This window comes from Fundulus heteroclitus, chromosome 7, assembly GCF_011125445.2.
Source record: "Fundulus heteroclitus isolate FHET01 chromosome 7, MU-UCD_Fhet_4.1, whole genome shotgun sequence".
Classification (NCBI taxonomy): domain Eukaryota; kingdom Metazoa; phylum Chordata; class Actinopteri; order Cyprinodontiformes; family Fundulidae; genus Fundulus; species Fundulus heteroclitus.
The window spans coordinates 33772788-33793903 of record NC_046367.1 but is presented as its reverse complement, the minus strand read 5'-3'; the positions used below and the strand labels follow the sequence as shown (position 1 = coordinate 33793903).

The following is a 21116-nucleotide window of genomic DNA, read 5'->3' as shown; positions in this document are numbered from 1 at the left end:
GGCCCTAAACCTGTGCAGGTCATGAATAGATGAAAGGTCAGACGTGATGATCCTCTATGCAGCTGTAATTGTTTGCTGCAGTTTGGACCTGTCAAGTTTTGTGGACGAGCAGAACCGCACACAAGATGAGCACAAGACAGACAAACATGATTCTGCACATACAAATGGTTTTAAAAATACTCACCTGTACACTGTGACTTCTCCTGCATTGTCTACATTTAAATTGTTTACTTATAAATCACTGCTGCAGCTTATACTGTAATTTAATTTTTACTGCAATTTACAAGCTGTATGCAACGAAATTTCGTTCTGTACGCATTCTGTACATACAAAATGACAAATAAAGTTGTCTAAGTCTAAGTCATGATGTTGTGGTCGGCCTCTGATCCAGCGGTCTGCTAAAGGGACAAACTTTGAACCGCTTCATATCCAACACTCAGAGCTCTAGATTTGGACTAAACTATCTGACACTAAAAACTGATTTATTTAATTTATTTTTGTTCTGATTATACAAGTCCAAAAATCAGCAGTACCCATGCTTTACTATCTAAACCAGAACCAGTGTAAGTACCATGGATCCAGTTTAAAACCCTGATCTAAGTGTGTCAAATAAATAAATAAATAAATAAAATGTAAGTTTTTTCAAACGTGGGCTTTAGATAAGACAAAACTGAGCACTACATTTAACAACAATTCAAGTTATAATGTGACAAATCAAAAAAAATATATATTTTTTTTACTTATCAAAAAAACAATTCTTAAACCTAATTTCAAAAAATACAATTGGGAAACCTTTTCAATTTGGAAACAATTTCAAGTCATTTTATTGATAGAGAACTGGTTCACAGAAAAAATGTTACAAAACACACTTTACCAGAAAAAAAAAGATCCAATTTATGCTGGATTTAAATACTCATTTCAATCTCGTCATTTAGACAGATTCAAAACAACACATTCCAATTCCATCCTCGTTGTTATTAGTTTTCAAAGTCGTTTGACTTTTTTATAAATGTATCCAGATCTGGAAAATTATGAAGACAAGTTCTACACTTCCTAAACCTTGTCTGCAGAACCTTTCGCACTGTAGGTTCAGAATATATGTTTCAGACAGTGCTTCTAAGTTTGAATTCTCGATACGCCGCCGCACACAAATGTATCAACGTTCTTCTAATCTTTGTCAGGATCAGTCCGTAAATAACTGGGTTCAGAATTGGTGGGAATATGAGAAACTGCACGGCCATGAAGTTCCTTAAACTCTGCGGCACAGATGATGATCCGTACCTCGTGTACATGAGATCAAAAAGCAAAGCAGTTGTGACGTTAAACAGACACATGAGATGTGGCACGCACGTCTGCATAAACTTTCCTCTTCCTTCTTTGGAGTTCAGCGCTGACTTTATCAGCTGGACGTACGAGCAGGCGATGTAAAGAACGTGAACAAAATAAAAGGCAATGACGATGAGTCCAACTATGTCGTTTGCTTTTGTTGAACCACAAGACAGTTTAACAATGGACCAGTTCTCACAGTACAGTTTGTCTATGTGGGAACCGCATAACGTAAGAGCTGATGTTAGGCCTACGACCAGCAGCATACACCAAAGAGGAACCAGCCAGCACAAACAAACCAAAGCTAAAGTCCTTTGCACAGTCATGACAGAGTGGTAGGCCAGTGGTCTGCAAATAGCCACATATCTATCATAAGCCATTAGCACTAAAATAGAGTAGTCAATCATTGCATAAGAATAAATAATATAGATTTGTAAAAGGCATCCTGCATAGGGTATGACGTGACTGTTAGATAACAAATCATAAATGAATTTAGGGTAAAAGCCTCCAGTCCCATAAAGCGCATTTATACACAGGTTACACAGAATAATATACATGGGTTCATGCAGGCTCTGATGCAAAATAATTGTTAAAATGAGAGCAACATTTACTAGTAAAATCAGACAATAACATAGTAGAGTAAGAGAGAATATTGTGTCTCTGAAGCTGGCCGTTGTGTTGAAGCCTGACAGTGAAAAAAGGACAACAGCAGACGTAGTATTCATTTGGCTGCTAAATTGGGTGAAGACTACCTCATTGTCTGCACACCTGTTGAAGGAAGATAAGCGCTTAAAGCTGAATCGGTGAGGACCTCCCTCTTGCTCCACCTTGTTCTCAGGTGGGCTTGGCAATTTGAAATTTGAATAAAAAAAAACTGTCACAAGTTTGTGCTTTGATCATTTTCTGATGGAGAAAAAAAGAGTATTTAACCTTTTTTAAAAGCTTCTTTTCCCTATTGCGTTTGAGTGAGCGCTGTGATTTATTATTTTTTATTTGTTTACTATTTTATGTAGATTTTAGAACCTAACAACTAAAAGTGGTAAGATTTAAAAAAAAAAAAAACTTTCTCTTTCAGCAACATTGGTCCAATTTTAACACAAAAGTTAACATTGGCTTCTAAAAGAAATTTTCCCTAAAGCCAGGAATACACTGTACGGGTTTCCAAATCCAACAAAAAAACTACCCACCCAGGGTGGGTGGAGGGAGGCACTGGACGGTGGGCAATAGTCCAAAAAACAAAAGATACAAAAACACAAATGTACCCCAATGGAGCGAACAAAGGACAGCCTGGTTAGGCACTAGATGCACAGGAGGAAGGACCTCTGGTGGGCGACCTCAGCGGCGGAGCAGCACCAGATGAGGGCATTGTGGTGGGCGACCCAGACGAGGCAGAGTCAGAAGCAGGCGTCGCGGTGGGCGACCCCGACGAGGCAGAGTCAGACGCGGGCGTCGCAGTGGGTGACCCCGACAAGACTGAACTAGACATGGGCGTTGCGGTGGGCGACCACGACGTGGCAGAGCCAGACGTGGCAGAGCCAGACGTGGGCGTCGCGGAGGGCAACCCCGACGAGACTGAGCTAGACATGGCCGTTGCGGTGGGCGACCCCGACGAAGCGTCAGGGTCTGGCATGGCCAGCGGGGGAAGAGTACCCTGGAGGAGAGGCGGCTACCAACTAAGGGCGGCGTAGGGCCACAGGCTACGGAGGTCGCAGGACTACAGACTACAGCAGTCGCAAGACTACAGGCTACAGAGGTCGCAAGACTACAGGCTATAGAGGTCACAAGGCTACAGGCTACGGAGGTCACAAGGCTACAGGCTACGGAGATCACAAGGCTACAGGCTACGGAGATCACAAGGCTACAGGCTATGGCGATCACAAGGCTACAAGCTACAGAGTCCACAGGGCTACAAGCTACAGAGGCCACAGGGCTTCAAGCTACAGAGGCCACAGGGCTACAAGCTACAGAGGGCGCCGGGCTACAGGCTTCAGGAGGCCCCGCGCTACAGGCTTCAGGAGGCCCCGTGCTACAGGCTTCAGGAGGCCCCGCGCTACAGGCTTCAGGAGGCCCCGCGCTACAGGCTTCAGGAGGCCCCGGGCTACAGGCTTCAGGAGGCCCCGGGCTACAGGCTTCAGGAGGCCCCGGGCTACAGGCTTCAGGAGGCCCCGGGCTGCAGGCTTCAGGAGGCCCTGGGCTGCAGGCTTCAGGAGGCCCCGGGCTACAGGCTTCAGGAGACCCCGGGCTACAGGCTTCAGGAGGCCCCGGGCTGCAGGCTTCAGGAGGCCCCGGGCTACAGGCTTCAGGAGGCCCCGGGCTACAGGCTACAGGAAACACTGGGCTACAGGCTAAAGGAACCGCCTGGCTACAGGCTAAAGGAACCGCCTGGCTACAGGTTACAGGAGGCAGTGGACCCCCCAGGGTCCCAGCGTCTCTGACGGGCGGTGGACCCTCTTGGGTACCAGCGTGTCTGGCGGGCAGTGGACCCTCTTGGGTACCAGCGTGTCTGGCGGGCAGTGGACCCTCCTGGGTCCCCGCATCGATGGCAGGCGGTGGACCCTCCTGGGTCCGAGCGTCAACGGTGGACAGTGGACCCCCCTGGGTCCCCGCGTCAACGGAGGACCCGCCTGGGTCTCCGCGTCGATGATGGGCGATGGACCCCCCTGGGTCCCTGCGTCAACGGCGGGCGGCGGACCCTCCTGGGTCCCCGCGATGGACACCGGAATGGCGTGCTCATCCTCCGCGTCGGACGCCGGAATGGCGTGCTCTGCACCTATGTCGGACGCCGGGCTGGCGTGCTCTGTACTCACGTCGGGCGCCGGGCTGGCGTACTCTGAAACCACAGCAACAGGGACTCCCAAGACGGACAGCGGTGCCAAAACCCCTGATGTAGTTGGCGCAGCTGGAGCAGAGTCTTCTGTGGCCGGCTGGGTAGAAACTGGGTCCTGGGCTGCAGGCCGGGCAGGAACTGGGTCTTTTGCTGCGGGCTGAGCAGGGACAGAGTCTTTTGCTGCAGGCTGAGAAGGATCTGGGTCTTTGGCTGCGCGCTGAGCAGAATCTGGGTCTTTGGCTGCGAGCTGAGCAGGATCTGGGTCTTTGGCTGCGAGCTGAGCAGGATCTGGGTCTTTGGCTGCAAGCTGAGCAGGATCTGGGTCTTTGACTGCGAGCTGAGCAGGATCTGGGTCTTTGGCTGAGAGCTGAGCAAGAAACAGGTCCTCCCTATCCCCGTAAAAGAAATCCCATAACTGGGTCTCATGGATCCGGGGTGCTCTAGCTGGACTATCCTGAGTAGCGGCAGCAACTGTATCCGGCTGACTCACCAGGGGAAGAGAGGTGACGTCAGCTCCAGTTGGTGCGGCAGCCGTGGCAGTGTCTGGCTGGACATGGAGGGAGGTCCTTTGCCGGCGGCCTCGGCTTCTGTGCCGGGAGGGACCGGGCGGCGGGGTTGAGGTTTCCGCCGACGATGAGGCAACGGGAGCTGAGGCAGAGACTATGGCGGGCTTAGCAGCAGCAGCGGTCGGATCAGCAGATGCAGCAGGAGCAACTGACGTGGAGGAGACAGAGGCAGCAGCGCTGGGAGCAGCAGCTAAAGGCTTCACCCGAGGAGCCAGCTGAGTGTCGTGGAGGTGGTGACAGAGACGACGGGGAACGAAACGGCTTCTGCTCTGGCTCGCTGGGGCAGCCGCAACGCCGTCAAACTGACTCACCAGGGACGTGGAGGTGACGTCAGCTCCAAGTGGAGGGATCACAGTTGTGCCAACCAGCTTAGCCTCAGGTTGAGCAGTGGGTGTGTTCTGGCATCGACGAGCCTGGCGTCTCCGCCGAGAGGAGCCGGGCGGCGAGAGAGTGGCTGCTGCTAGTGATGAGGTAGTGGGGGCAGCATCGGCAGGAGCTACAGCAGCGGCAGGAACCGTAGCAGCGGCAGGAGCGAGATGAGCTGAGGCTGGATCCATGGCGGGAGCTGAGGCGGACTCGGCAGCAGCAGCGGTGGAAGCGGCAGGAGTGGAGGGTCGGGGAGGAGGCGTTCTGCCGAAGAGCTGAGCAAAAGCAGCCTTGTGTATCCACTCCAGCTCCTCCATCAGCCCCGTAGTTTCGAAGAGGGGAAGGAGCTCACCCTGACTCTTCCACAGCTTCCGAACCTGAGCCACCGCGCCCAGCTGCCTCGAAGGTAGACTGCGCGAGGCGAGGATCTCCAAACAATCCCGGGACTGGGCTATGAGCTGTTCCGCTGCGCTGTTTCCCGAGAGGGGAGCAAGATCTCTCCCACCAGCTCCTGCATGGAGGCTCTGTGTGGGTGTCGGGTTCATGGGGTTGGTTCGTTCTGTCATGATTTGTTTACTGAACCCGAACACAACCACAGCAGAGTTTAGTTTAACAGTTTATTGAAGTTTTGTGGATAGTGAAGGAAGGAACCAAGAGTCTGTGCTGAGCTGAAGCAGGAGGATGGTGAAGGCAGGAACTGGCAAGCGGGATGGAGCCAGGGCACGGAGGCAGCAGAACCAGAAGCACAGCAGAATGGAGAATACTTGCAGAACCGGTGTGGAAACAGAACCAGATCCACAGCAGGCAGGCGGAGATGACGGGCCTTCAAGCTGGACAAGACTAGATGAGGCGACCACCGGTGACCAGAGTTGGCAGAGGTAGCAGGAATAAGCAGAAGTAATCAGAACCAACAGAACCAACAGACAGAAGAGGACTGAATGCAGGGAGCTTAAATAGGGAGGCTGACAGGTGTGCTGAGTGCTGGCTGATTAGTGACTGACAGGTGTAGATGATTACTGAGGTGGAGAGGAGAACAAGGTGTGGAGGGTGAAAGGTGCCCTGAAATGTGCATGGTGCAGCAGACAAAGCTGTACCATGACATCTCCTCGCTTACTTACTCTCCTACAGCACCTTGTTAATTATTTCACTTCACTGGCCTGTGAGCTCCGTCCCGCTGTATGATCAAATTCACAGCCTGCACCTGTTCACCTGTCTTTATATACTGGGTTCCCACAGCCTCATGCTGCCAGATTATTGAAAGCCCTTGGTGAGTAGATGTCCAGCTAAGATCTCAAGTTTTTTATTGTTCTTGGATTTCCTTTTTTTTGTCCCTGGATTGCTGTATCTCGTCTTGCCCATCGGACTTCTTATTGTCTTCAGTTATATGGACCTCGACCAAGTGCCTGTCTCCTGGAAGCCTTATTCATAGATTTGCTTGCCCTGGCCCGTCTCTCTGTGTATGACCATGTCTAGAATACAGATTTACTTCATGTCTTTGCCCCTGAAACCTCTACTGAGTTAGAGACTGAGATTAGCACTCTTACCTGTGGTGATGTCTCTCCGGTCTCCCCTGTCAAAATCTGAATCAAGCCACAAAAACAGCTAATCAGGGACAATGTTGCCTCTCAGTCTGTGGATAAAATAAATTTGTTTCTTTAAGTCCCTTTTGAATATCTATCTTATTATAAAACATAAAAAGCAAACACATTTGTGTGGGCTGGGCATAGCTGGAGGCAGAAAGATTCCCCGGATCACTTCAACAACGGTAGCTAGCAAGTTTTGTTAGCTTGTTTTTTAAACAATGGCTGTAGAAAATCTGAATCTATCTGAAAATGTAAGGTTACTCACTTTCTGAGATTGTTATTTAAAAAGTTAACTATAAGAGAAGGAATCAGATTGGTTGACCCAAACAGATTCACTAAATGGATGAACAATCTGACAAGATTACCTCCAGTTGAGTGGCCTGACATCTACACCTACTTAAAGAGAAACCTTGTGTGTATAGTATAGTAAAGAGAAACTGAGGTCATATAAATCCTTAACTACGTACTGAATGGTTTTACACTGCACTTGCTCTAATTCGCCCGTCCGTCTCTGCTCGGTTTGGGTTCTCTCTATTCCACTCATGCTGGTTTTCAACAGACCTGGTAAGGCTCAAGGTTGGTGAGCAACTCCTGGGGGTGGCTTTAGCTCCACATCCAGCAGTCAGTGTTGTGCGCTCTGCCGCTAATCTGCACAGCAAAGACGAGTAACGGTAAGAGTAAAAATATAAGTAAATCATTATAAATAAAACCTAGTGAACGTTGGAGATAAAATTAAAAATTTCTAAAAATTTCTTCTAAAAATTAAAAATGTTTAGTTTAACTCAGACATTTCACTATATAGAAAAAAGTATACAAGTAGAGGTAATTTAAAATAACTGCTTACATAATGAAGCCATAAGACCAAAACCCCACAGAGCCAATGCAATCAAGCTGAAGCCCATTATCAAAGCAACCTGGGGTCCCATTACACCTCAGCAAAGCCACAGGCTGGTTGCCTCCATTCCAGGGTGCACTGAGGGAATATTTCATGCAAAAGGATCTCTGACCAATTATGGAGTACTGTCCTGAATATACAGCGCATGCTTTTCAGTTTGCCAACTTTTCTGTATCAAAAATAGACATGGACTTTGCCAAGTCTATCATATCAAATCAAATTTATTTATATAGCACATTTAAGAACAACAGGCTTTGGCCAACGTTCTGTACACAGAAATATCCTGTCTATGTAAAAGTCTATGTTACAATGACTTGCTGTGGCAACACTTGAATACGTGAGCATTCAAATAATTGAAATATGTAATACATTTATTTTATATATGAGTTTTCACTTGAGTCAAGTGAATTTGAATGGACTAGAAATAGCCTTCATTGTTCCTTAGCTCCTTTGTATGTTCTCCTGGTGCATGCATTGGGTCTTTCTGGGTGCTCCTGTTTCCTCCAACAACCTAAAACATGACTGATTATCTCCATATTAACCTAAGCTCCGAGTGTGTGTGTGCATGATAGTTTGTCCTGTGTGTCCCTGTGATGGGTGTACCCTACTTCTCATCCACTGACCCCTGGAGATAGTAGCAGGCCCCCCGCACTCATAAGTATACGTATGCACAATGGATGGATGGATGGATGGATGGATGGGTGCTCCTAAAGGGGAAATTCAGGTGTATCAGCAGCAAAGTGACAGGCAAATGGAAGCATGCAGATAAAATTATAATCACTGAATTATTTAATGTGTAAAGATATCATAATTTTTGAGTTGCATGCATGCCTCCAAAACCTTTTTTGAACCAAAAACGGCCTTGTTATTTATTTCAATGGGCAGCTTTCAGTTTTCTGACTGGTGTGGTATCTTGGATGGACTATTCAGTACCTGAAATATGTTTTGTGATCAAACTAGTCCAACAGTAAGAGCATCAGTCTGTTTTTATTCAATATACCTTAGCAAGAGTCTGATGTTGAATGTAGTGTTAATACAGAAAATAATAATGATACTTTACAGCAACATTTTTTCCAAGTATGCTCCCTCTTTTCTGAGCTTGACAACTTTAGAAGACAAGGGGACAGTACAGTTCCGGGTTGTTTCTAATGTTAACAATGTTAAATACTCCATGGCAAATTAGCTATCATGAGTGGCATGTGGGCTTGAAATGAAGGAATTAATTTGTTTATTAACCCAAGAATATAACACTGAAGAAAAAAAGCATGTGATCTGCTTGAAATTGGTAGTGAAAAAACTGTTACATTAAATGTTAAACATTATAAGCTTTCAATTGTGTTTTAGGTATTTTTATTAACAAATCTGCATTTTTTTCCTGTTACACTTTTTTTGTTTTCATCAGTTTTTTGTGCCAGTTTTACTATTTAATCCAACATCAGATAAAAACAGTAAGGTGAAAATATTTTACCTATCTGTCATTATCGTATAGCTGTCCAGTAATATGACATTTCTTTCATCATTTAAAGGGGTAGGATTTGACCTATACCCCCCCCCCCCCCCCCCCCCCCCCCCCCCCAAAAAAAAAAACAAAAAAACAACAACAACAACAAAAGAACCTCTGTAGACTGAAAGAGCTCTAGCACGAATTTTGGTTAAATCTTCTTTGATTTTTTCGATTTTCTATATGCATTTTTCAAACAAGATTAGAATAGGAAAAAATTTAAAATTAACAAAAATTGTGAGAAAAAAAAACTAAATATATACCTCATAATAAATATTTTCATCTCTGTAGACAATTGCTGCTGTTTCCAGAAAAAACAAATACATGATGTGCAAATGCACTGACAAACATCATTTCAAACACACTCAGTGAAGAAAGAACTACTCCAAACAGTGAAGGCACATATACATATTATGCATGTGGAAATTGCATCACCTCTGCATTTTTGGTTTCTCAAACATTTTCATACATATTTTCTCTCAAAGGGGAGGCTATTATCCTGCTCCTCCCATCTGCTTTTTGCACTTACATATTCTCAAGCAACTGTTGCGAACTTGAGTTAAATTCAGACCATAAAGGATCGGGTTAAGCATTGGGGGGATTATCAGGAACTGAATTGCCATGAAGTTCTTTAAACTCTGCGGCATTGATTCGGATCCGTACCGAGCGTACATGAGGTCGAAAAGAAGAGTAACCGAGACGTTGATCAGACAAATTAAATGAGGTAGGCATGTCTGCAAGAACTTCCTCCTGCGTTGTGGATACTTTAAAAAAAACTTCACCAACTGTATGTAGGAACACAAAACAAACAGAGCATTGCCAGTATACACAAGTATGAAAATAAATCCAACAATATTATTTAATGTTATTGAATAACATGAAAGCTTAAGGATGGACCAGTTATCACAGTATAGTTTGTCTATCTGGAAACCACATAAAGTCAGTTTGGAGGTCATAATCATCACAACAGCTTGACTGATCAATGGCACCAGTCTGGAGAAACACACCAGTAAAATTACTCTTTGTTTAGTCATGATGGAATGATACTCCAGAGGGTGGCAAATGGCCAAATATCGATCATACGACATCACAGCGAGAATGGAGAAGTCCGTTGCTGCATATGAGTAGATGAAAAAGACCTGCAGCAGGCAACCAGCGTAAGAAATGACTTGAGTGCCGGATAACAGATCAAAGAGAAATTTAGGGTGAAAAGCAGCCGTCCCATAAAGACTGTTAAAACACAGATTACACAGGAAGATGTACATGGGTTTATGAAGTTTTTCCTCTAATATGATAGTAGCAATAAGAGCCACATTCACAAGTATTATCACAGTGTAACACAGCAAGGTCAGAGCAAAAAGCATCAGGCGGTACTTTGCTGTAGTGTCCTTCAATCCCAACAAGGTGAATGAACCTATCATGGTTGCATTGATCATCATTCACCTGTTTCTCAACAAACCTTCAGAGCACTTCTTTCTGTCAATCCTTGATTCTGCTCTTTCCATGAATGTGCGATGCAGAGTCAAACTGATGAGATGTGGAGCCTGCAACAAATGACTCCCTGTCCGGAAAAAAGTCTGCGTGAGTCCCCTTTTAACCCTTGTTGAGTCCTTCAGTGTCACCAATCACAGTTCAGTTTATCTCCAGAGTCTAAGTACAGGAAACAAATGCAGGAAAATAGTGTAGCAGGTTTTAAACTATTTATGTACAAACACATTTGAAACTCAGTTTTTAAATACATTGTATAAAAAGACACAAAACTTACCTTAACTTGTGCTAAAAATGGTAAGAAAATAAAAATCTGCCTTATTATAACAAAAGCTTTATTATTCCGGGGCTACCGTTGTGAAACGATTAGGACACTACCGATATACCTATTGGGGTGATAGCGGTGCAGGAGCTGGGTAGTTTGTCCCCACTTAATTACCCACTCTGACTGTCTGTCATTGTGTCCTTGGGCAAGACACTTGTTGTGCCATCTAGCCATGGACAAAAATCAAATTGATTTGGGAACAACATGTAACATGAGGACAAATCAAAATGAGTTGTAAGCAAAGGAATTTCACACATCCACGCAGAGACAGCCTCTCTCAGCAGGGTGTCTGCTATGAAGCCAGACTTCACCTCACTCTCTTCACTTCTTGTCTGGGACTCTCAGGGAGAGCGTCCACGCTGGCTGGGGAGACCAGCCAGCCATGTGGGCCGCATGGGGCTTAAGGCTCACAAGCTGAGTAAAATCTGCTTTCTGTGAAACTCATTTGCCACCGCTTCAATGAAGCGACAAGAGGGGGAAATTTGTCCTCTGTGGAGCAGAGGGCCTGACTGGCACCGGAGTACTGCCAGCCAAATCAGAGTTAAGTCTGCAGTCTTAACTTCTGCGTCAGACACCGGAGTAATGAATCCGTCCATGGCAAAACCTGCTTTGTTTTGCTTCCTCATTTGTTGCAGGAAACGGACTCCAGACGGAGCCAAAACAGCCAGCTCAGAACGAAGTTACCCAAGCTGAGAGCAGAATCTGGGCTGAGTTTTGCATGCCGGGGACCTGACTACGACCCAGATCCGCGTACTCCGACCGCGTTTTGGCAAGCCGCAGAGCTGCATGCCCGCTGCTTTTCCTGGAGTACTGCTATCCCTTGGATGCCCAAAGTGAACCTAACTGGCACAGATAGGTTTGGCAGAGAAATAAACATGGAAAGTTAAATGGGTTAATTAGAAGTTTATTTAATGCGTTTTCACAATGTTTTTGAAACACGTGGAGCTTACAGGGTAGCTCCAGTTAGCATTCTTCAAAATATGTCATTGCCAATGTAAAACGAGTGTGTTTTATGGTTATAACAAAAGTTATCTCCACAAGGGTTTTATACATTGTTGGGAAATTGGTGTTTGTGTTATCCAGTCCACACATTACGCCTAAAATAAAGCAGAAGCTTTTTAAAGTTAGCGCTGTCCGCTAGCATAAATGCTACTAGCTACCCGATAACTTCCGCTCTTCCCGGATGCACAACTACAATTTCAAACACAAGGTTTGTTTTGCTTCACTCCACTATTGTTAATGGGATTAATGCTATGAGCACTATTGCCGCATTAATATGGAATATTACTGTCGATTTAAAGGTGTTTTGTATAACTTTAGTCGATTTTAGCGACCGATTGCTACAGTGACCCCTAGCCTCCCGGAGGTGTAATCGCATAATAAATCAAGCGTTCAAGAAGTTTACTGATGATTACCGAGAAAATCATTCTTTAAAATGTTATTTCATCAAATAATGTTTTGTTTAACTCAGGATTTGCATTGTGAATGGGTTAAAACAAATACCAAATGTTGTTCTGAATTAGTTAAGCTAATTTAGCCTCATTCCACATTGTTTAAGATGAACATTGGGTCTTTAACTCAGATCTGCAGTGAACCAGGATTCACTGAATTATTCTGATGATGCTGATGATGACGATCAACCACTTTATTTTGTCTTTTGTTTCTTTTGTGTGTAAAAAGTTTCTTAGCTTCTTTTTATCTTCATTTGGCTTGGTAATTTTAGTTAAGTTTCACTAGCCTCGTAGAGAGGATTTGTTGATTGAAATATATTGTTAATTCAGATAAACAGCACTATACAGTGATGTTCTCTAGATGTTAATTTTATTTATGTTAAGTTTGCTGTTAATAGAATGCCAGGCTCGAATCATCCCTTTTAACTATTGACCTGATATCAGCTCTAGAGGGGATATTCACCGGGCAATATCTAACAGACAGAGAGTTATTTATTAAACATTAAATAAATTTAAACAGTGTGTAATTGCACAACACATTTCACCCGAATTGCCTGTTGACGGTAGTCAGAGGGCCCGATGGTGCTGATGTATATCAGCCTCGCTTCCCCCGAAATGTTTGTGATGTATGTGATGAATGGTATTACTGGAACTGTAATTTCCCTCTGGGATTATTAAAGTATTTCTGATTCTGATTCTGATTCTGAAGCTGCCTGCCGCTTTGACTGCCGGTACATATTAGCTGCTTCCGGAGTCCCACAGGGCAATAAAGCCCGATAAGACTCCTTCTTCAGTTTGACAGCTTCCCTCACCGCTGGTGTCCACCAGCGTGTTCAAGGGTTGCTGCTGTGACATACGCTGACAACCTTGTGGCCACAGCTCCGACTAGCCGGCTCAACAATAGAGGCGTGGAACAAGGTCCACTCATGCTTAATGTGCCCCGCCTCGCTTAGGACATGTTCAAAGCTCTCCCGGCATTGGTAGTTAAAGCTCCGTCTCACGGGGGACTCTGCCAGACATTCCCAGCAAAACCTCACAATAAGTTTGGGCCTGCCAGGTCACACCGGCTTCCTCCCCCACCGTTGGAACCAATTTACCACCAGGTAGTGGTCGATGGAGTGGTCCACCCCTCTCTTCACCCAAGTGTCCAAGACATGCGGTCGCAGATCAGATGAAACGACAACAAAGTTGATCATTGAACTACGGCCTAGGGTGTCCTCGTGCCAAGAGCACATATGGACTTCTGGTGCATGCATGGATTATTTCCCTGGCTTCCTCCATCAGTCCAAATAATATGACCTGGGGATCTCCAAATTTCCCTTAGCTGTGTGTGTGCATGATAGTTTGTCCTGTGTGTCTCTATATGTCCCTGTGATGGACTGGTGACCGTTCCAGGGCGTACCCCGCCTCTTGCCCATTGTGGGCTGGAGATAGGCATCATCATGTGTTTTGCGATTAAACAAGTCCAACAGAAAGAGCACCAGACTGTTTTCAGCAAAAAAGCAGTCTTTATTCAACATATCTTAGCAAGAATCCCATTTTGAATGTAGCATTAATACAGAAAACAATGGAGAGACTTTAGAGCAACATCTTTCCCCTGGATGCTCACTCATTTCTGAGCATGATAACTTCAGTAGCAACATTGAGCAGAAATTACAATGGCATTCATGCAGAAGTCAAGGGTATAGTACAGGACTGGGCTGTTTCTGATGTTAAAAGTGTTAAATGCTCCACAGCAAATAAGTTGTCATGAGTGTCGTGTGGGCTTGAAATAAAGGAATTAATTTGTTTCTTAACTAAGAATATAAATATGAAGAAGAAAAACATACAAATGTGATCAGTTTGACGTCCATAGTGAAAAATAGTCACTATAAATGCTTAAGAGTTTTCTGCTGTGTTTTAGGCATTTATATTAACAAACCAGCCTTTTTTCCAGTTACACTTTTTTGTTTTCATTTGATATTTTTCATACCAGTTTTACTATTTAACACAACACCAAGTAAAAACACAAAAGTTTAAAAATTTTTACTCATCCCTCATGATTTTATAGCTATTCAGTAATATCCCAGTTTATTTCTGTTATTTAGAGGGGTAACATTTGACCCACATTTCCTGTTTAATATGTTGGAATATTGTGAACAAATACCAGAAAACCCTCTTTTGAAAAAAATCAAATTTGTGGTGTGAAAAAGCAGGGCTCTACAACACCATTTAACAACTTAATGAAAAAAGAGCTACTGCAAACACTTAAGGCATGAAGAAATTGCATCAGCTTTACAGTTTTGGTTTCTCAGACAAATATTTTCATACATATTTTCTCTCAAATGGAAAGCCAACCTTATCATGATCCCCCCATCTGCTTTTTGCACTTACATATTCTCAAGCAACTGTTGCGAACTTGAGTTAAATTCAGCCCATAAAGGATCGGGTTAAGCATTGGGGGGATTATCAGGAACTGAATTGCCATGAAGTTCTTTAAACTCTGCGGCATTGATTCGGATCCGTACCGAGCGTACATGACGTCGAAAAGAAGAGTGACTAAGACGTTGATCAGACAAATTAAATGAGGTACGCATGTCTGCAAGAACTTCCTCCTACGTTGTGGATACTTTAAAGAGAACTTCACCAACTGCACGTAGGAACACAAAACAAACAGAGCATGGCCAGTATACAGTAGTATGACAATATATCCAACAATATTATTTAACATTATTGAATAACATGAAAGCTTAAGGATGGACCAGTTATCGCAGTATAGTTTGTCTATCTGGAAACCACATAAAGTCAGTTTGGCTGTCATAATCATCGCAACAGCTTGACAGATCATTGGCACCAGTCTGGAGAAACACACCAGTAAAATAACTCTTTGTTTGGTCATGATGGAATGATACTCCAGAGGGTGGCAAATGGCCAAATATCGATCATACGACATCACAGCGAGAATGGAGAAGTCCGTAGTTGCATAGGAGTAGATGAAATAGACCTGCAGCAGGCAACTAGCGTAAGAAATGACTTGAGTGCCGGATAACAGATCAAAGAGAAATTTAGGGTGAAAAGCAGCCGTCCCATAAAGACTGTTAAAACACAGATTACACAGGAAGATGTACATGGGTTTATGAAGTTTTTCCTCTAATATGATAGTAGCAATAAGAGCCACATTCACAAGTATTATCACAGTGTAACACAGCAGGGTCAGAGCAAAAAGCATCAGGCGGTACTTTGCTGTAGTGTCCTTCAATCCCAACAAGGTGAATGAACCTATCATGGTTGCATTGATCATCATTCACCAGTCTCTCAACAAACCTTCAGAGCACTTTTCTCTGTCAATCCTTGATTCTGCTCTTTCCATGAATGTGTGATGCAGAGTCAAACTGATGAGATGTGGAGTCTGCAACAAATCACTCCCTGTCCGGAAAAAAGTCTGCGTGAGTCCCCTTTTAACCCTTGTTGAGTCCTTCAGTGTCACCAATCACAGTTCAGTTTATCTCCAGAGCCTAAGTACAGGAAATTAATGCAGAAAAATAGTGCAGCAGGTGGTAAACTATTTGTGTACAAACACATTTGAAACTCAGTTTTTAAATGCATTAAATAAAAAGACACAAAACGTACCTTAACTTGTGCTAAAAATGGTAAGAAAATAATAATCTGCCTTATTATAACTAAGGCTTTATTATTCCGGGGCTACCGTTGTGAAACGATTAGGACACTTCTGATATACCTATTGGGGTGATAGTGGCACAGGAGCTGGGTAGTTTGTCCCTACTCAATTACCCGCTCTGAACAGAACAGCCAGCTCAGAACGAAGTTACCCAAGCTGAGAGCAGAATCTGGGCTGAGTTTCGCATGCCGGGGACCTGACTATGACCCGGATCTGCGTACTCCGACCGTGTTTTGGCAAGCCGCAGAGCTGCATGCCCGCTGCTTTTCCTGGAGTACTGCTATCCCTTGGATGCCCAAAGTGAACCTAAGTGGCACAGAGGCACCGATAGGTTTGGCAGAGAAATAAACATGGAAAGTTAAATGGGTTAATTAGAAGTTTATTTAATGCGTTTTCACAATGTTTTTGAAACACGTGGAGCTTACAGGGTAGCTCCCGTTAGCATTCTTCAAAATATGTCATTGCCAATGTAATGCGAGTGTGTTTTATGGTTATAACAAACGTTATCTCCACAAGGGTTTTATACATTGTTGGGATATTGGTGTTTGTCTTATCCGGTCCACACATTACGCCTAAAATAAAGCAGAAGCTTTTTAAAGTTAGCGCTGTCCACTAGCATAAATGCTACTAGCTACCCGATAACTTCCGCTCTTCCCGGATGCACGACTACGATTTCAAACACAAGGTTTGTTTTGCTTCACTCCACTATCATTACTGCGATTAATGCTGTGAGCATTATTGCCGCATTAATATGGAATATTAATGTCGATTTAAAGGTGTTTTGCATAACTTTAGTCGATTTTAGCGACCGATTGCTACAGTGACCCCTAGCCTCCCGGAGGTATAATCGCATAATAAAATCGAGCGTTCCAGAAGTTTACTGATGATTACCGAGAAAATCATTGTTTAAAATGTTATTTCATCAAATAATGTTTTGTTTAACTCAGGATTTGCATTGTGAATGGGTTAAAACAAATACCAAATGTTATTCTGAATTAGTTAAGCTAATTTAGCCTAATTCCACATTGTTTAAGATGAACATTTGGTCTTTAACTCAGATCTGCAGTGAACCAGGATTCATTGAATTATTCTGATGATGACAATCAACCACTTTATTTTTCCCTTTGTTTCTTTTGTATGTAAAAAGTTCATTAGCTCCTTTTTATCTTCATTTGGCTTGGTAATTGTAGTTAAGTTTCACAAGCCTCGTAGAGAGGATTTGCTGATTGAAATATAGTGTTAGTTCAGATAAACAGCACTATACAGTGATGTTCTCTGGATGTTAATTTTATTTATGTTAATAAATTCTTGAACTTGAAGAGAAGTTGTCACTCTTATTCTATATGTGTGCGGAGCATGCTGTTAATAGAATGCCAGTGCTCGAATCATCCCTTTTAACTATTTACCTGATATCAGCTCTAAAGCTGATATTCACCGGACAATATCTAACAGACAGAGAGTTATTTATTAAACATTAATAAATTTAAACAGTGTGTAATTGCACAACACACTTCACCCGAATTACCTGCTAACGATGGTCAGAGGGCTCGATAGGGCTGATGTATATCAGCCTCGCTTCTGTCAGTCTGCCCCAGGGCAGCTGTGGCTACAATGTAGCTTATCACATCAGGGTGTGCGTGAATGGGTGAATGACTGAATGTAGTGTAAATTATTAGATTATTATAAATTATATTATGTTTTATATCAAGTTTTTTTACATAGTTGAGTGTTTAGCTTAGTCATTTTATTTAATGTTATCTGTTATCTAATGTATTTCTTAATGTTCAGCACTTTTTTCACCTCCGACTAGGTGTTAAAGTCCTCTTTAAATAATGATGACGATAATGATCATCATGAATAGGATAAAGTGTGAAATATGTCTTTTTTTCCCCCTCTCCCTCCCCAAATGTTGCTCCTACCTTTCCACATAGTTAAACGAAGCGCCCTATGGAAATCGCGTCAGACGGGGTCCTCGGCAGCAAGACCTCAGTCAATCGTTCCCCCAAAATGTTTGTGATGTATGTGATGAATGGTATTACTGGAACTGTAATTTCCCTCTGGGATTATTAAAGTATTTCTGATTCTGATTCTGGTTCTGAAGCTGCCTGCCGCTTTGACTGCCGGTACATATCAGCTGCTTCCGGAGTCCCACAGGGCAATAAAACCCGATAAGACTCCTTCTTCAGTTTGACAGCTTCCCTCACCGCTGGTGTCCACCAGCGTGTTCGGGGGTTGCTGCTGTGACATACGCTGACAACCTTGATGCCACAGCTCCGACTAATCGGCTTAACAATAGAGGCGCGGAACATGGTCCACTCAGACTCAATGTCCCCCGCCTCGCTTAGGACATGTTCAAAGCTCTCCCGGCATTGGGAGTTAAAGCTCCGTCTCACGGGGGACTCTGCCAGACGTTCCCAGCAAAACCTCACAATAAGTTTGGGCCTTCCAGGTCTGACCGGCTTCCTCCCCCACCGTGGGAGCCAATTTACCACCTGGTAGTGGTCGATGGAGAGCTCCGTCCCTCTCTTCACCTGCGTGTCCAAGACATGCGGTCGCAGATCAGATGAAACGACAACAAAGTCGATCATTGAACTACGGCCTAGAGTGTCCTGGTGCCAAGAGCACATATGGACTTTTGGTGCATGGATGGATTATTTCCGGGTACCCTGGCTTCCGCCATCAGTCCAAATAATATGACTGGGGATCTCCAAATTTCCCTTAGCTGTGTGTGTGCATGATAGTTTGTCCTGTGTGTCTCTATATGTCCCTGTGATGGACTGGTGACCGTTCCAGGGCGTACCCCACCTCTTGCCCATTGTTGGCTGCAGATAGGCATCATCATGTGTTTTGTGATTAAACAAGTCAACAAAGAGCATCAGACTGTTTTCAGCAAAAAAGGAGTCTTTATTCAACATCTTAGCAAGAGTCCCATTTTGAATGTAGCATTAATACAGAAAACAATGGAGAGACTTTAGAGTAACATCTTTTCCCTGGATGCTCACTCATTTCTGAGCATGATAACTTCAGCAGCAACATTGAGCAGAAATTACAATGGCATTCATGCAGAAGTCAAGGGTATAGTACAGGACTGGGCCGTTTCTGATGTTAAAAGTGTTAAATGCTCCACGGCAAATAAGTTGTCATGAGTGTCGCGTGGGCTTGAAATGAAGGAATTAATTTGTTTCTTAACTAAGAATATAAATCTGAAGAAGCAAAACATACAAATGTTTTCTGTTTGACATCCATAGTGAAAAATAGTCACTATAAATGCTTAAAAGAGTTTTCTGCTGTGTTTTAGGTATTTGTATTAACACACCAGCCTTTTTTCCAGTTACACTTTTTTGTTTTCATTTGATATTTTTCATACCAGTTTTATTATTTAACACAACGGCAAGTAAAAACACTAAAGTTTAAAATGTTTTACTCATCCCTCATGATTTTATAGCTATTCAGTAATATCCTAGTTTATTTCTGTTGTTATTTAGAGGGGTAACATTTCACCGACATTTCCTGTTTAATATGTTGGAATATTGACTTATTGTGTGAACAAATACCAGAAAACCCTCTTTTGAAAAAAAACCTCAAATTTGTGGCGTGAAAAAGCAGGGCTCTACAACACCATTTAACAACTTAATGAAAAAAGAGCTACTGCAAACACTTAAGGCATGAAGAAATTGCATCACCTTCGCACTTTTGGGATCTCAGACAAATATTTTCACACATTTTCTCTCAAAGGGGAGGCCATTATCCTGATCCCTCCATCTGCTTTTTGCACTTACATATTCTTAAGCAACTGTTGCGAACTTGAGTTAAATTCAGACCATAAAGAATCGGGTTAAGCATTGGGGGAATTATCAGGAACTGAATTGCCATGAAGTTCTTTAAACTCTGCGGCATTGATTCGGATCCGTACCGAGCATACATGACATCGAAAAGAAGAGTGACTAAGACGTTGATCAGACAAATTAAATGAGGTGCACATGTCTGCAAAAACTTCCTCCTACGTTGTGGATACTTTAAAGAAAACTTCACCAACTGTATGTAGGAACACAAAACAAACAGTCCATGGCCAGTATACAGTAGTATGACAATATATCCAACAATATTATTTAATATTATTGAATAACATGAAAGCTTAAGGATGGACCAATTATCACAGTACAGTTTTTCTATCTGGAAACCACATAAAGTCAGTTTGGCGGTCATAATCATCACAACAGCTTGACAGATCATTGGCACCAGTCTGGAGAAACACACCAGTAAAATAACTCTTTGCTTGGTCATGATGGAATGATACTCCAGAGGGCGGCAAATGGCCAAATATCGATCATACGACATCACAGCGAGAATGGAGAAGTCCGTAGTTGCATAGGAGTAGATGAAATAGACCTGCAGCAGGCAACCAGCGTAAGAAATGACTTGAGTGCCGGATAACAGATCAAAGAGAAATTTAGGGTGAAAAGCAGCCGTCCCATAAAGACTGTTAAAACACAGGTTACACAGGAAGATGTACATGGGTTTATGAAGTTTTTCCTCTAATATGATAGTAGCAATAAGAGCCACATTCACAAGTATTATCACAGTGTAACACAGCAGGGTCAGAGCAAAAAGCATCAGGCGGTACTTTGCTGTAGTGTCCTTCAATCCCAACAAGGTGAATGAACCTATCATGCTTGCATTGATCATCATTCACCAGTCTCTCAACAAACCTTCAGAGCACTTCTTTCTGTCAATCCTTGATTCTGCTCTTTCCATGAATGTGTGATGCAGAGTCAAACTGATGAGATGTGGAGCCTGCAACAAATGACTCCCTGTCCGGAAGAAAAGTCTGCGTGAGTCCCCTTTTAACCCTTGTTGAGTCCTTCAGTGTCACCAATCACAGTTCAGTTTATCTCCAGAGCCTAAGTACAGGAAATTAATGCAGGTGTTTAACTATTTATGTACAAACACATTTGAAACTCAGTTTTTAAATACATTGAATAAAAACACACAACAGTTTTTTCTTCGTGGCTAATTGACACCAAATTAGACTAAGCTTTTCATATTTTTGGTCAGCAATGAACACCAGAATGATTTTTCTTAATGCCATAATACAAAGACAGTTGCTCTCTTCATTACTTACTATAAGCT

At 43.3% G+C, this 21116-nt stretch overlaps 4 protein-coding genes across 4 annotated transcripts; all 4 read right to left on the bottom strand.

Moving 5' to 3' along the window:
- Positions 1 to 847: 847 nt before the first annotated feature.
- On the bottom strand, positions 848 to 2073 carry LOC118563619 (olfactory receptor 6N2-like). Its single transcript, XM_036138703.1, has one exon. It carries the CDS (start codon positions 2049 to 2051, stop codon positions 1104 to 1106), a length of 948 nt encoding a protein of 315 aa, XP_035994596.1. The 5' UTR covers positions 2052 to 2073; the 3' UTR covers positions 848 to 1103.
- A 7345-nt stretch (positions 2074 to 9418) lies between these two features.
- LOC105924451 (putative gustatory receptor clone PTE03) lies at positions 9419 to 10887 on the bottom strand. Its single transcript, XM_012860282.3, has 2 exons — positions 10830 to 10887; positions 9419 to 10714 (listed from the first exon to the last, which is right to left on the bottom strand). Exon 2 carries the CDS (start codon positions 10501 to 10503, stop codon positions 9559 to 9561), a length of 945 nt encoding a protein of 314 aa, XP_012715736.2. The 5' UTR covers positions 10504 to 10714; positions 10830 to 10887; the 3' UTR covers positions 9419 to 9558.
- A 3490-nt stretch (positions 10888 to 14377) lies between these two features.
- LOC118563618 (olfactory receptor 1500-like) lies at positions 14378 to 15730 on the bottom strand. The gene has a single exon (XM_036138702.1). It carries the CDS (start codon positions 15609 to 15611, stop codon positions 14670 to 14672), a length of 942 nt encoding a protein of 313 aa, XP_035994595.1. The 5' UTR covers positions 15612 to 15730; the 3' UTR covers positions 14378 to 14669.
- A 3192-nt stretch (positions 15731 to 18922) lies between these two features.
- Positions 18923 to 20794, bottom strand: LOC105924450 (putative gustatory receptor clone PTE03). The gene has a single exon (XM_012860281.3). It carries the CDS (start codon positions 20673 to 20675, stop codon positions 19731 to 19733), a length of 945 nt encoding a protein of 314 aa, XP_012715735.2. The 5' UTR covers positions 20676 to 20794; the 3' UTR covers positions 18923 to 19730.
- Between the last annotated feature and the right edge of the window lie 322 nt (positions 20795 to 21116).